Source organism: Leptinotarsa decemlineata, unplaced genomic scaffold, assembly GCF_025532065.1.
Source record: "Leptinotarsa decemlineata unplaced genomic scaffold, Ldec_3_MD MMD2_tig00001393_RagTag_RagTag, whole genome shotgun sequence".
NCBI lineage: Eukaryota > Metazoa > Arthropoda > Insecta > Coleoptera > Chrysomelidae > Leptinotarsa > Leptinotarsa decemlineata.
This window is the reverse complement of record NW_027412562.1, coordinates 12,473,976-12,489,221: the sequence shown is the minus strand read 5'-3', so window position 1 is coordinate 12,489,221 and position 15,246 is coordinate 12,473,976. Positions and strand designations below refer to the sequence as shown.

At 33.7% G+C, this 15,246-nt stretch overlaps 1 protein-coding gene across 1 annotated transcript in view; it reads right to left on the bottom strand.

The window, feature by feature from the left end:
- Window positions 1-4,636: 4,636 nt before the first annotated feature.
- Window positions 4,637-15,246, bottom strand: part of LOC111506965 (uncharacterized) — a 181,936-nt gene continuing 171,326 nt past the window's right edge. Inside the window, exon 5 of the mRNA XM_074176012.1 lies at window positions 4,637-6,317. Within this exon, the coding sequence (XP_074032113.1) occupies window positions 6,228-6,317 (90 nt within the window). The 3' untranslated portion in view covers window positions 4,637-6,227. The remainder of the gene's footprint in view (window positions 6,318-15,246) is intronic.

The window sequence follows — 15,246 nt, the reverse complement described above, 5'->3', positions numbered from 1 at the left end:
TAAATTTCAAAAAGAAATTCGTGTTTATGACTCACTGTTCTAGAATTTCAACAGTATTGTTTCTTATCACATTATCTAAAATATGTGTAGAGAAGGTATATTTTGAACGTGATATTTCTACTCAAAGATGAATTATGAGTACCGACATCCAACTAAGAGTTATGTAATTAGCTGTAAATAGACAACTTCCATTTCTTCATTTATTTAAAAAACTTCATTTACTGACTAGAGTTAGCGAAGATCTTATCAGATGGTTATTCAAATAAATTGACTTCTTCCAAATACATTTCTTTTTTTCAGGCGTATAATTAGAGTCTACTGGTAAAATTTTGTTTTTCGGCTTCATCTGTGAAAATTTGAAAACACTGTATACTTTGAGAATGTTTTTCATTTTCTTATTAATGAATATTCTTCAAGATATTTACGATTCTACAAAGAGAAGTGTGATTTTACGAATGGGAAAGACAGGATAATTGTGAACAAAAAATAATTTTCCCAAAATCCAGAATAATGGTGTTATTTTAGGATTATTGGAGCCTAACTCAGTCGAGATTCCGAATGATCGCAAATTTTATTTGGGGTCACTTTTTTTCAGATCACAAAGTCACTCGAAGATCTGAGAACAATGAAAACATTTCAACAATGAAATCTATTGACAAGCACGAAAATAAGCCTCAAGAGTTATGATTTGTCATTACAATATGCTAAACATAACAAAAATTGGTACGATGATAGAAAACCCACAATAATTACCATCACTTGCAAGCGCTAAATTAATGGTAAAATCATAAAAGAGTTCAAATAATTTTGGTTTTGGAATTTCGATTATTTTAATCGATTATTCCCATATAAGAATGCACGTATCAGTTCAACTCAATTTTTCTCGAAAACTACTGGTTTTTTCATAGTGAATGTTTATTTAATTTTTACGTAAAATTGATCAAGAAATTCAAAAAAAGGTTGTGGATATAAAGTCAGTGGCGTAAAAAATAAGGGGGGAAATATAAGCTATTACCCCGCTGGAACGCCACTGGCTACTGATACTGAAGCAAACATACCACTGGAGGAAGCACATTCTAGCTCGTAATCGATTTGCTGAGTTTCATTAATTTATTCCTTTTAGTCCGGGAGCTACGACGAAATGGGTCTTTTTATTTTGCAACTTCAACGCCCTGTATTTCTGAAACGGCTCATTTCCGGACACACATGTTCTACCTCATTTTTCATCATTTTGCAAGAGGAATGACGTGGTATAAGTTTGTCTGTCGAATTCTGAAACACCCTGTATAAAAAAGTAATACAAATTATGAAATTATGAAACATCAAAAATTTTATTGGCGCTCCGGGGCGATTTGATTGATTCCAGTGGCGCATTTGCTTCTTCAGCTGCAGGAAAACCCGGAAAAACCTGCAGCACCACATCATCTGAAGATCTTGATCTGCCAATGTCCTCTCTTTCATAGTTTTTCACATGTTCATTCAATGAGTTGATAAAATTTGATTTATAATGATTTCTATTAATTTTTACCTGAACTCAGGTAGGTACTACTTTTTTCCAAGAAAAGGGTTTATCATTCAAAAAAACTTTATAAATATGGAGAATCTGGAAAAAGGCATAATCTCTATTGAAACTGAATCAATTTCATTTTTTGACAACACAAAAAAAATTCAAAAATAATATTAAAATTTAATGATACCTATATAGTTTCATATTCCTTTGTTATATAATAAAATTGTATGGACTATCAGCATATACGATTTTTAATAATCTTCATGTCACGAATGGAAAATAATTGTTATTTAATGGGTCTTATCATCTCAATTGGACTTATAACATTCCTACACAGAATATGTATGGATTTGAATATCTTGAAAATCTATAACGTGATATTTTCACTGAACTTTGAGTTGTTTCGCAAATAGTTTTGGTATATGAATATAAATTCAGTGTGAATATAAAAAACATGATTTACAATAAATGAGGTGAAGGTCATAGATATACACACGCACACCGAAAATAATATGTTAATAATAATGTTGCATTGTATTCATAACCCTCAAAGGAGATACATTTTTGATAAAAGTTCATCCATTTAGTGAGTGCCATTTTGAATAAAGGTACCGTTTTCTTCATGTGGATATCAAAATCCTTAGTAATCTAAATGTACTCTTCATATGGTCCTAATTTAATAAATTTTACCTGAGAGATATGTTGTAGGTTAGTGTTATTACCGAGTCTTTGAATTTGATATTGAGAAAAACATAACAATTCTGAAATCAGTAGTATTGTCAAAAAACTTACTATTTGAAATGAATTGATAAAACCATCAATTCATTTTATTTTGATAAAGTAGAAGAATGAAGACATTGTGAATTTATATCAATGTTTGATTATTTTGATCAGGACTGACCTAGGTGAATGCGATTTGTCGTTTTTTATCATGAAAACTCTTCAGAAGATATCTGCAAGCAGCTGCATTCAATACTTCTGAAGAACAGTCAACACTCCAGGACTTTTGAAACAAATTTGACGTTGCCATGTTTTCACTAGAATGCTATACATTTCAACGAAAAAAATTACAACTGTTTAAATCTGTTTAAAATCTGACAAAAAATATACTCATCATGGATAAAGCAGTCGAATGATTAGATAGTAATTTTGATGAATAGAGTAGTCACAATATATAAGAACATCTTCAGAAAATATACATCAAAATATCAAAGTTTCCTTCGAATTATATCTCAAGAGAAAGATCAGTTGATTTACTTTATCTCTTTTTGAATTCTATATAGTAGTATTCACGATAAAGATATATACTCAACCTAAACTCGCTTGTATTTCACACAACTATCGACAATATCGACGGAATTGGTTTTGCATAAAAGAAAAGAATCAATAAGAAAATAATAGTTCCAAAATGTTTGTATTCATTCCTGGAATTTTCGATGAGAAATAGTCTAACGTTTGTTTGAAGGTGATTGACAATTTTTTATCGACCTTTTTTTGGGTAATTGTTACCTTCCACAATCTGAAAAAATATAAAAATTATAATGGAGAACTTTATACAAGTGTAGAAGGGCAAACTTTTTAGTTTACCCCGATAAGTTACTGCGTAAAAATCAAAGTATTTTTCACAAAGAAAAATCTTCTATTTATCAGTAACTTGTCGTATTTCACAATTTTCCCTATCAAAAAAATTATTAAGAAATTATACTTATCTTTTACGTTTCGGAAGCCAAAATGTGCCTCCGTCTTCAGAAATGGATAAAAATTCGAATATATACGCAGTTATTCCTTTTTATGAGAGCTTATTTCTTTACTTCTTCGACAGATGTTTAAGAAGTTTTGAAATATGAAATTATGTCAATGTTGTTGATTGACAACTGAAATATTCGATGTAATACAAGGTACTCGCCGATATCAGTTTATTGCCATTTCGCCACTATCCAAAGTTTTCTTCAAGATTGGTAGCCAAGTACGGTCTATTTCTAAGAATAGCTATTCGAGATACAGTTCTCTCCAGACATGAGAATATACGCTGATTCTTTTAGCTTACGTCTCTTAGAATGAGGCTCATTGGTAATCTTTCTTGTTCTATTCCATTCCACCCGATGTTCACCGTCTGATTTTAAAATGTGTTCTGATAATTTTGATCCTGTCAATTGTCTATTTTTTATATAATCTCGATGTTCATTCTCACGCACTTTCAATGGTCTTGAGGTTTCACCAATGTAACTTTTACCACAAGAACAAGGTATTTTATAAATACAATTTTTTGTTTTTTCTTCAGTGTTGTTGGGTTTTGTATGTGTGAGTATAGATCTCAGTGTATTTTTTGTTCTGAAAGTAGTTCATGTATTACATCAAATATTTCAGTTGTCAATCAACAACATTGACATAATTTCATATTTCAAAACTTCTTTGACATCTGTCGAAGAAGTAAAGAAATAAGCTCTCAAAAAAAGGAATAACTGCGTATATATTCGAATTTTTATCCATTTCTGAAGACGGAGGCAGATTTTGGCCTCCGAAACGTAAAAGATAAGTATAATTTCTTAATAATTTTTTTGATAGGCAAAATTGTTAAATACGACAAGTTACTGATAAATAGAAGATTTTTCTTTGTGAAAAATACTTTAATTTTTACGCAGTAACTTATCGGGGTAAACTAAAAAGTTTGCCCTTCTACACTTGTATAAAGTTCTCCATTATAATTTTTATATTTTTTCAGATTGTGGAAGGTAACAATTACCCAAAAAAAAGGTCGATAAAAAACTGATTTTTTCCTCCACAAAAAATGACTTTCGTTGAATATGTGATTGACAATGTTTCATGATGAATTTCACTAGTTCCATTGTCTACTATATAAAATGATTTGAAATCCCTGAAACAACTAAAAAAGAAGAATTAAAAGTGAATAGCTGAAAAGAGCAATTATATTAACCAAAATAAACCTCAAATGAAATAATAGTGAATAAAATACAAGTAAACATTGAACAATTGGATGAATAAAAATAAAGAAATGAAAAAAAAAAAAAAATAAAAATAAAAAGAGGAGAGATTCCAAGTCACGTTAGTTCACGACGTTTCGATTGTTAGTATCTACAATCATCTTCGGGTGATGACTGGAATGATTCCTCCGAGAGATGACTATTTATAGGTCGTTCGAGTACTTTCATTTATCCCCGCTTTACATTTTCCGCTTCACTGGTTCCGTGGGAGATGACCGTTTTGGAGGGAGTTGGCCATTTTTCGCTTGATGATGGGTTTCCATATGTTGCGTATTTCTACGCTGGCTTGGCTGAATACGTTGTTGGACAACATGTATGCGGCTTCCTTGAATTTTCTCCCAAACCAATGTTCCTCTCTGTGCAAGATCTCAGCTCGGGACCACTCGATGTTGTGTTGATGTGTCCAAACATGGGCTGCTATTCCTGATTTTTTCATTTCTTGATTTTTATTTATTCAATTGTTCTATGTTTACTTGTATTTTATTTCACTATTATTTCATTTCAGGTTTATTTTGGTTAATATAGTTGTTATTTTCAGCTATTCATTTTCAATTCTTCTTTTTTAGTTGTTTCAGGGATTTCAAATCATTTCATATAGTAGACAATGGAAGTCCGAACTAGTGAAATTCAGAAATAGTCCAGTCATCACCCGAGGATGATTGTGGATACTAACAATCGAAACGTCGTTTAGAAACTTGGCTTGCAATCTTTTTTTGTTTTATTTTCGAATGTTCAATTTTTTGCTCGATTTTTATTTTATTGTTATTTGATTTTAGGGTTTTTGCTTAATATAATTGTTATTTTCAGCTATTCAGTTTGGTTTTCAATTTTATTTGTTGTTTCAGAGATTTCAAATCATATTATATCATATCAGACAATAGAAGTTCGAAAAATGTGATGAATAAGTTATATGTTGAAAACTTGAATAGTTTTATGATCGCATTTTGTAGAAAGTAATAAAATTTTGAGAAAGAATAATGATAACAAATACTCCTGCACAATCTATATTGAGGTTATCCACTTGTGCAAAATGCACAATACAGTCCAAATCTGAATAATATCAACAACCTATGATATTAATGCATTATTGAAACTCTGATGTGAGATTTCGCGCAGACCAGAAGGTAGTCTCCTCTCTTTCTCAGTAACCTATTTTTTATAATTTATATACGTAAAAACTGACAAAACCGAATTTGATTTTTTCTTATTCATTATAGGGATATTCATTTCAATGCTAACAAATTAACAGGAACATTGAACACAACTACTTTATTCTTGAAACATTAATTTTCCGAATGAACATATTTTACCTCCCTGACATCTAAAGCCAGCCCTGATCTTTGTTTGGTAAAAGTTTATAGCAGTTTTTATCGAAATACTGCTGCATTTAACCTTGACAGGTCAACAAATTTCCATTTCTAACAGTTGTTACAAAAATGGTGATTTTCATTAAATAAATTTATTCAACATCCGGCTACTCAGGATTAATTGAAATGTCGAACTCCAGAGAAATTGCGAGGGATACTTCGTGGTGCCTATTGAAGAGCTGTTTATTTCTGTGAGATGGAATTCATGAGTATTTTTGGAATAACAGTCCGGTGCTAGCTGGAATATATTTTCTTAGATGGTGATCAACACTTATCATATATCCATTAATGTATGAAGCTCCTCAAAGCACACAAATATTTAGCTAGGTTTGGTTACTTTATATCTCCTTAGGGTTCAATGGAATTTTGACCTTCTTTTTCATTGCTTGAATGGCTCGACTGGCCGATTAAGGCATCTAGTTCTGATGGGGAAGTTATCTGAAATATAAAAAAAATGTCAATGAAGTGAACCGAAATTGAAAGATACACTGAGTATAGCGCTAAAATATATTACACTGAGTACAGATGGATTGCAATATAATGCAAATATTGTGCGAAACAATCATTTTCAAATTCTGAATACACTTTTAAATTGTGATGGGACAGTTGATCATTCTCCTCATTCTCGAATTATTCATATCTCGTTCCCACTGAAGAATCAAATAGATGCCTTACTGTATTTTCAATCTGGATTCTCTTCAATCTCCAAATTATTACCACATTTGAAAAACTAAACATTTTGCGAGTTATATTGGATCAGTAGGAGATAACAGACGTTTCACGGCTTCTCACACCACCATGACGTCATTGATAGCATAGACCTCGACTGATGTCTCACGGTCTTGAGCTATGTGCAAGGTGGTGTGACCTCAAAAATGGGGGTACACTTCGAGATTCGAGCTTGTCTCCGGTTGAGATTTAACCTTTGAGGATGTCTGAGGTTTGACCCTGAAGGACGCTCTTGAATTATGTACATGCAATATAATCTTATACGTGAAGATTGACCTTGAACATGAAATTTTACCTTGATATGAGAGGGGGAAGATTGCATACACAGTAAAGGCAGGATTCGACATCATCCTTCATGGGTACCCTGTACAGGTTTGTGGGGGATGAGGTCGTAGCAGCAACAGCAAATAATCCTTCCGCCTCAGCATATGAAGACAGATACGTGAACTCCACATAGTTTAGCCGACTGATATGTTTGTCTCTATGCCGAATGCCTCTTTCAGTGATGGTAGAGTCGTGGAGTTCCGACGACAACTGCCTGCTCGTATCGCCTTCTGTGTATCGCCTATCGAGTTGAGGTTGTTGGAGGTGTTGCCTGTGACGTCACCTGCAACCCTTTTGGACTTTACATGACCTTGAGCTGTGTTCAAGGTTATCAAAGCATTCAGTCCACAATAGAAGCCAGAGGTGAGAAATTGCAGGATTATTTCCTGGAGGTCATTTGGAGATCGAGATATTCTGCCATTCACCTAGTGGTTGGCTTGGCATTTTACACCTCGTTCAGTCGAAACGGAAATCCAGTGCTGCAAGGATGTATTGCAGTGCCGCTTTCGAAACTTTGACAGCCAATTTTTCGGCGAAGTCGATTCGGGTTGAGTCATACCTCATAGTTGTTGAAGTTGTCGATAGCGATTCCGTTCGGAACTTGTGTATATAAATACTATGTACACATTGTCAGTGGTACGTGTACTCATGTTTATGTGCATTTTTTTTCTTTCAAGTTATACCGCTTCTTCAAACATACCCTTCAATATTTTCTAAGATCATAACAACAGCAACACTTTTCTGAAAGTAATTCAAAATATTTTTTAGGTATAATAGTTGTGCACTAGGCAATACCCTGAAAGTAATTTCAATAACATCGTGATATTATTATGGTGGAGTCCAATAGTCTAGAACTGAATGACCTTGAATGTAATGCGGTGAGAGCATGTTTCGACGGTGTTGCGAGTTGAAAAATTGTGAATTTGAAGCTTGGAAAATGATGAGACGGATATAGTAGAACGATACGAGACATATTTGGCGTGACCAATTATTTTGTGACTTTTGATAGGACGACATTCAATAATCGAAAGGAGTAACTTTCGGGTATTTATGCCAAAGACGATATGAGATCGTAAGTTGGTATGCATCTTGAATGGTCTTCATTTTAATGAAAAAATACAACATGACTTTTAATTTTTTTCGAAATACACGTTTCTTAATGATGAGTTATTTATAAATAAAAAAGACAATCAGTTGCACAGAGAAGCTTCGACATCGACCGCTGAACAAAATTCGTCCTATGTTTTCCTCTGCAGCTTTCACTGTAAGATAATACATTCAAAATTCAATACCAGACAGCTTCATTCCACTTGTCCTAGATCTCGTCAGTGGTGCTAGGCTGAACCACTGCAAGCATTGTTGGACTGAAGTGTTCTTATTTGAGTTCACTGAAAACGAAAAAAAACACATTGAAAGGGGTATATTTTGGGAAAGAAAATTTTTGAGAAAAAATGGTTAGTGCTTTCTACTTTTCCATTTTCATACAAAAAATACGTGAATCTTTCATAGATAGGGAGAAAACAATCAATCAAAAAATAACTTTCAGACACAAACTGATAAAAAGGCCCTCTCGAAACTGATACTTTCATGAAAAAAATTAAGTATATGATAAAAATTACTGTCGGAACGAATTCTTCTATATGAATAAAGAATTATAGAAAAATAACTTTTCCCTCTTCAGTTTGTATTCCAAACATTCGTTATGGAATTGAATCATATATTCACAGGATTTCTATACACTTTAGTAAATGATAGCGGTAAAACCCTGTCATCCTCAGTGGAAGACATCCAATGTTCAGCTGTGAGACAATTGCCCTATCGGCTTTTCAGTAGCAAATCTGGATATCAATTTAAAAAAACACTCAATTCATCCATAACTATGTATGAAGATGGAAGATTAAGCCCTCTCGGAATAAATACTTTTATATGAACACTAAATTATAATACGAAAAACTTTTCTCTGTTCAGTTTGTATTCCAAGTATTCGTTATGGAATTGAATTAGATATCATTTACAGGATTGCTACATGATATAGTAAAATGAAGATGATCACTCGGAGATTAAAACACGTGTCGAGGTGTTTAAAATAACGGTTTGGTGTTTGGTTGAAACTCCAGTAATAATAGTTACAACACCAAAGGTTCCGAACAGTGCATCACAACAACCTTATGGGATTTTTGTAGATCTATCTCAAGCATTTGACACCACCGATATCGATATGATATTCGAGGAAAATGTCTCAAGTTAACAACGAGTTATTTACTTATGATGCACTATTTGGAACCTTTGGTGTAGTAATGAATATAACCAGTTATATTCACGAGTTATTTATAAAAAAAAAACAAAAATACAGAAGTGGTGAACACTCTATTGTAACTCAACGTGTACCGCAGGGAACAATCTTCGGACCATTGCTCTTCAACATATATTCAAATAGATTTGCAAATGATACAGTTTGGAGGTGGAATAATCATTTTGCAGATGATACCGCATCATTGTATCGAGCTGACTTTTGAAATGAACTGAAAAACATTGGTGATAACGATATTATCGAAAGTAATACCACAAGACCTAAGAAATTTATTGATAAAATTTCATTTTTCAACGAAAATTTGTCTATTCAGCAAAACCACTACACTAGAATACGACTGCTGATTGTTTCAATAGTGATGCTCACAAGGTCGAGTGATATTCGTGAAGATAATTTCGTGAAATATTCTCAGTTGAATGCATCGATATAAGAACAAAATATTACTTCTCAAAAATAATCATTTTCTGTATCTTAATAATGAGTCACTTTTTCATAAAAAAAATTATTTGAAAATATGAAATATATATGAAACTGAACTCGTACATATAATTTCAATGTTATCTCAAGTGCCTTGACGTGGCTGAGAGCATCATCAATACAAGGCAATACATTTTAGATTTCATTGAAATTTATAATTATGTTGCCATTCGGAGTGAAAATGTTATTCAAGGTGGAAATTGATTCTAATTCGTTTTTCACTTCAGTCTTTCACACCTGTTCATTGTATTGGTGACTTCTATCAAAATGAAACTTTTATCCGAGTTGTCTCAGTCGAGTTAGTGTCTAGTCACTGTCATGATCATATTATCAAATTAAATCTGTAAATTTCTGTAGAAGCATTTGTGCAAAGTTTCAATATTGAGTCAAAATCATATTTAAACATTTGTTTCTATTGGTTCAGTATGATTACAATAGTAACAGTGATTGAAACTGTGAGAGTGATGCATAACTAGGCTCTGAGAATCACGTTTGATTCAAAAAAATTACACCCAGATGTTAATTTCATGCAGAACTCTTTTTTGATGGCCTGGCCTTCGATTTTCTCAAAATTTAATAGGTTTGAAGGAAATAATGTTCGTAAAAAACTGGTTGAAATAATAAATTCGTACTGAATTGCAACAGAACTGAATTCCTACATCATACATTATTGTCAATCGGTGTCCATCGATAATCGATAATGATACTGTCATCCAAGAGTCAATGTCAATGAAATTTTTCAGAATTACCATAGACAGGCATTTGAAATGGGACTGTAGATCAAACGTGTCACTCAGAAAGTTTGTCCACTTTCTAGATTCAAATATTTGAGATACATTGATATAATATATTTCAAGATGATATACTTTACTCTAGTACAGGGGTCTCCAAACTTTGAAGCCTTCGGGTCATAATGATTTTTTCTGTTTGTTCCAAGGGCCAATTTCTGTCCTTAACTATATTTCTAGACGTGGTCACGCAAAGTGCGTGACCTAAGCAAACTTACGCGTTTTTTGCATTTCAATTATTATTGTTAGGAATCACACGTTAAAAGGTAAGACCTCGTTAATCCTTAGCTCGCACAAGTTTCGACTTCTGAGGGTTGTCGTTCGTAGGGGTGCGACAGCTGGTTAACGGAAAAACAGATTTTAAACAGATTTTAAACAGATTTTAAACAGATTGTGACACCTAACGACATCTAGTGGGTAGTGGGTAGTGGCTAGCGGCGCAACTGCGAGTTAGTCTGCGTAGGAAAGGCGAAGGAAGCGAAACGTCTATTGTGAAATAAAGTAACACCCGTCAATAAAAGTATTTTGATTTGACTTATTGTTTTTATGTGTGATTTGTTAGTATGGAAAAGAAGCGAAAAATCGACAGTGAATGCAGAACGTTCCAAGAAAAATGGAACTTTCAGTATTTTGTGATTGAGTCCAGTAATAATGCGCTATGTTTAATTTATAATGAATCCATAGCTGTTCTCAAAGACTATAACATTAAACGACACTATGAATCGAAACATCTTCAAAGTTACTCCAAGTATACAGGAAGTTTGCGGAAGAATAAATTTGAAGCTTTGAAACGCGGATTCAAATCGCAGCAATCTTTGTTTACCAAAGCGAATACTGAACAAGAGTCTGCTACTCGTGCCAGCTTTCGTGTGACTCTTGAAATCGAAAAACGTGGCAAATCATTCACAGATGGAGAAATGATAAAAGAATGCTTGATTGCAGTAGCCGAAGAAATATGCCCCGAAAAGGTAAATTTATTCAAAAGTGTCAGTTTGTCAGCAAACACCGTGGCTCGGAGGGTGCAGGACATCGCAGAAAATATATCATCTCAACTGTCTGACAAAAATGGACATCATGAGTGGTTTTCTCTAGCATTAAATGAGTCAGCGGATGTATCAGATACTGCTCAGGTGTTGATTTTTATTCGTGGAGTAGATGAAAGCTATGAAGTGTGTGAAGAACTTTTTGATATTGATAGTATTCACGGCACAACAACTGGGGCAGATATTTTTAAGGGAGTTGAAAATGCCCTCAATAAAAAGAACCTTCGATGGAGAAATTTGAAATCTATAACAACTGATGGAGGCAAAAATATGTATGGTAAAATAAAGAAGTGGTTGCACTTGTGTCAAAGGCTGTAGAAAATGATGGTGGTGCAAAATCATTAGTCTTACATTGTATCATTCATCAACAGTCCTTGTGCGGAAAATGTTTGGATATGTCTGAAATTCTAAAACCAGTCATATCAGTTGTTAACTTCATCAGATCCACTGGGCTGAATCACCGACAATTCCGCGAGTTAATTCAACAGATTGGAGAAAATGATTTACCATATCATACCGCCGTACGCTGGCTTAGTTGCGGAAAAGACCTTAAGCGCTTTTTTGAACTTCGAGCAGGGATCGAAATTTTTTTAAATGAGAAGCAGCGCCCTTTTGTCGATTTAGAAAATAGTGAATGGATGTGGAAGTTAGCCTTCTTGTCGATTTGACAAATCATATGAACGAACTGAATTTGAGATTGCAAGGAGAAAATCAGCTTCTCCCTGATTTATACACCAATATCAAATCCTTCAGGCAGAAAATAATATTATTTCATCGCAATTACGTAAAAAATGTTTCACACATTTTGAAACATGTGAAATGTTCAGCCACACTATAGAGACTGAATTTTCCGTCAATTTTGCAATCGAAACTTTGAGTGCTTTGAAGATAAATTTTGACATTCGTTTTTCAGATTTTGATGTCATTGCGAATCAAATTAAGCTTTTTCAAAATCCTTTTGATTCTGACATTGAAACCCTGGCTCCAGAAGTTCAAATGGAAATTATTGATTTACGGTGCAGTGATATGCTTAAGAACAAATATCAAAATTCATCTTTGTTGGAATTTTATAAAAGTCTTCCACTGGAACAATTTGATAATTTGCATACATTTGCTCGTGAGTTGTTTTCTTATTTTGGTACTACTTACTTGCGTGAGAAAACGTTTTCCAAGATGAAGTACACAAAAAATGTTTACAGATCTCAATTAACCGATGAGCATCTTGAATCTCTTTTGATAATTGGTACAAGTAAAATTGATCCACAACTACAAAGTATTGTCGGTGGAAAATCACAAATTCATAAATCTTACTAGTGTATTTGTTTTACTGTGATTCATTTCAATCATTTGTTAGTTAATTATATGCTTAAACTTAGATACTTAAGTTAAGTTTTCTTTGTCATCATTTCTGTTGTTAAGTTTTACCTTGCAAGTAAATAAAACCGAGTAATTATCATTCTGTGTTTTCTTCTTCAACTTACCACAGCAATAGTAACAACAATTAGGTAATCATTGGCTGTCGCGGGCCAGATTGATGACAGTAAATCATTGGCTGTCGCGGGCCGGATTAATGATACTGGCGGGCCGGATTTGGCCCGCGTGCCGTAGTTTGGAGACCCCTGCTCTAGTATAATCTCCTTGTTACTTGGAGAATTTGAATATTGTACAAAAATGTTTACTGAAAATAATTCGTGAAAAAAACATGAGGTATATGAGATATTCTAGTGACAATTCATTTAAAAAATTTGAAATTTTCAAAGTCGACATCTCTATAGTCCATTGCGATATTAAAAACGCTGGCTGCAAGCGTATTCAGACAGTCAAGTACACAGTGAAGTGGACGTAACAGTGCGGTACGCTAAGTGATCTAGTAAGGCGATAGACATTTAAATAAAAGTTGAAATTTTTAGTTGAAGCGTTTGTTGTATTCAAAGTGAAATAAAGGTATGTTTGATTATTCAGTGTAGTCAATTATTGGTGAACCCACGGGGAAAAACGTAACATTTGGTGTCGGATAACATGGTCATGGTGATAACAAGGGGTGTCGATAACGACGAGATGGAATAGCCTAAGAAAAATGTTCGAGACTTTGCAAGCGAGCCTGGCGGACAATAAAAAACGCAAAAGAGAAGAAGATGAATGCGAAAGAGAGGAAGAACAATAACTCCGAAATGAAGATCGGGAAATACTACTAGGTATTCAAGAAAAGCAGGAAAAAGACATTCAGATGTACCTTAATTTATTGGAGGATTTAAAATCTTCTCTAGTGAGTGAATAAATAGAATACAAAAATCACACAACTGCTCCACAAGATGAAAGAAAGAAAATAATTACCAAATCCTTATAAGCGAAAAGAAGGTCTAAAAAATTGTACAAACTCAGGTCCGGTGTAAAACCGTTCAATAAAAAAAGTAAATTATGGATTCTCAGTAGAAAACACAACCAAAAAAGAATCACAATTTGTTCAGGCCAATACCAACTCCCTACACTGTAGGGTAATGGACCGACACCTATCAAAAAACAACTTTTCCCCTGGCTAATACCACGAAGGGCGTTGGATTATATCCGACAAGTGTCAGTAGACGATTCTTCACTGAAGTTATTTCTGCATATGCTGTTGGCGTTACAGCTAATGCAATAGATTTTCAATTATTGGAACACACTTGCAGACCGGTTTCGGGCTGTTTGGCCACTCTTTCTTGCAAGGTAGTATCTATCATCAGCATAAAGTCGATGATTTCCGATAACTGAAAATCTAATTTCTTCTTCAGATTATCCAGAGTAGCCAGGGGAGTAGTAATTATAATTATCATTATTATTTTTTGATATTCCAGTAAAAAATGAATAAAGAAGGCTAAAGAAATCTATTTTTTACAACAGAAATTTCAATAACCAATCAAATGCCATCCAATTTCTGAATTTTTGTGCCAAGGGTAAACCTCTAAAACGCTAGTAATAGTCTGTAGCGAATTTGAAAAAAAAAGAATTTCGGTCACCAGCAGTGGCACCCTCAGAAGTCGAAACTTGTACAAGCTAAGGATTACCTTTCAACGTGTGATTCCTAACACGGGTTGGACGATAGCAAGTGAAAATCGATCTTTAACCTGCGGTTTAAACCACCGACTAACACGGCGGTCAGTTGAGTGAGTGAACAAAGCACCTATGTCGAACACACCGTATACCGACCGAATAATTCGAATAATGATAATAATTTCCTGAATTTTTGTGAAAAGTGCATTTCTCTTCTTAGGTTGAATTGATAATTTCCAAAGGTTTCGACTTCATTTCAATTGACACTGTAACGATAAGTGAAACTCAACAATTCAAAAAGTAACGTATTCAAAAAACACTTCATTATTAGATTTTCAATAAACAGTTTGACTGGTAAAGACACGCCCGAAAAAGCCATTTTATTTGTTTTTTGAATACGTTACTTATGGATTTTCATCAAGTATCGGCCAATTCCATCATATCGTTGATTTGTATTTTGTATGAGTAGTATTTTGCATTTATACTCCCTCTCAATCAAAATCAGATGGCTTCATCATCTTCCGTTGTAAGGATTTTATTGGTTTACAGAAATCTGTAACCTATTACTTTCGTTAGTGCAATGCTGGATTTGAAAACGTAAAAGTTCTGGACACCAATGAGAAAAACAATACAAAAAAAGGAACAAATTTTTGAAGTTACTCATC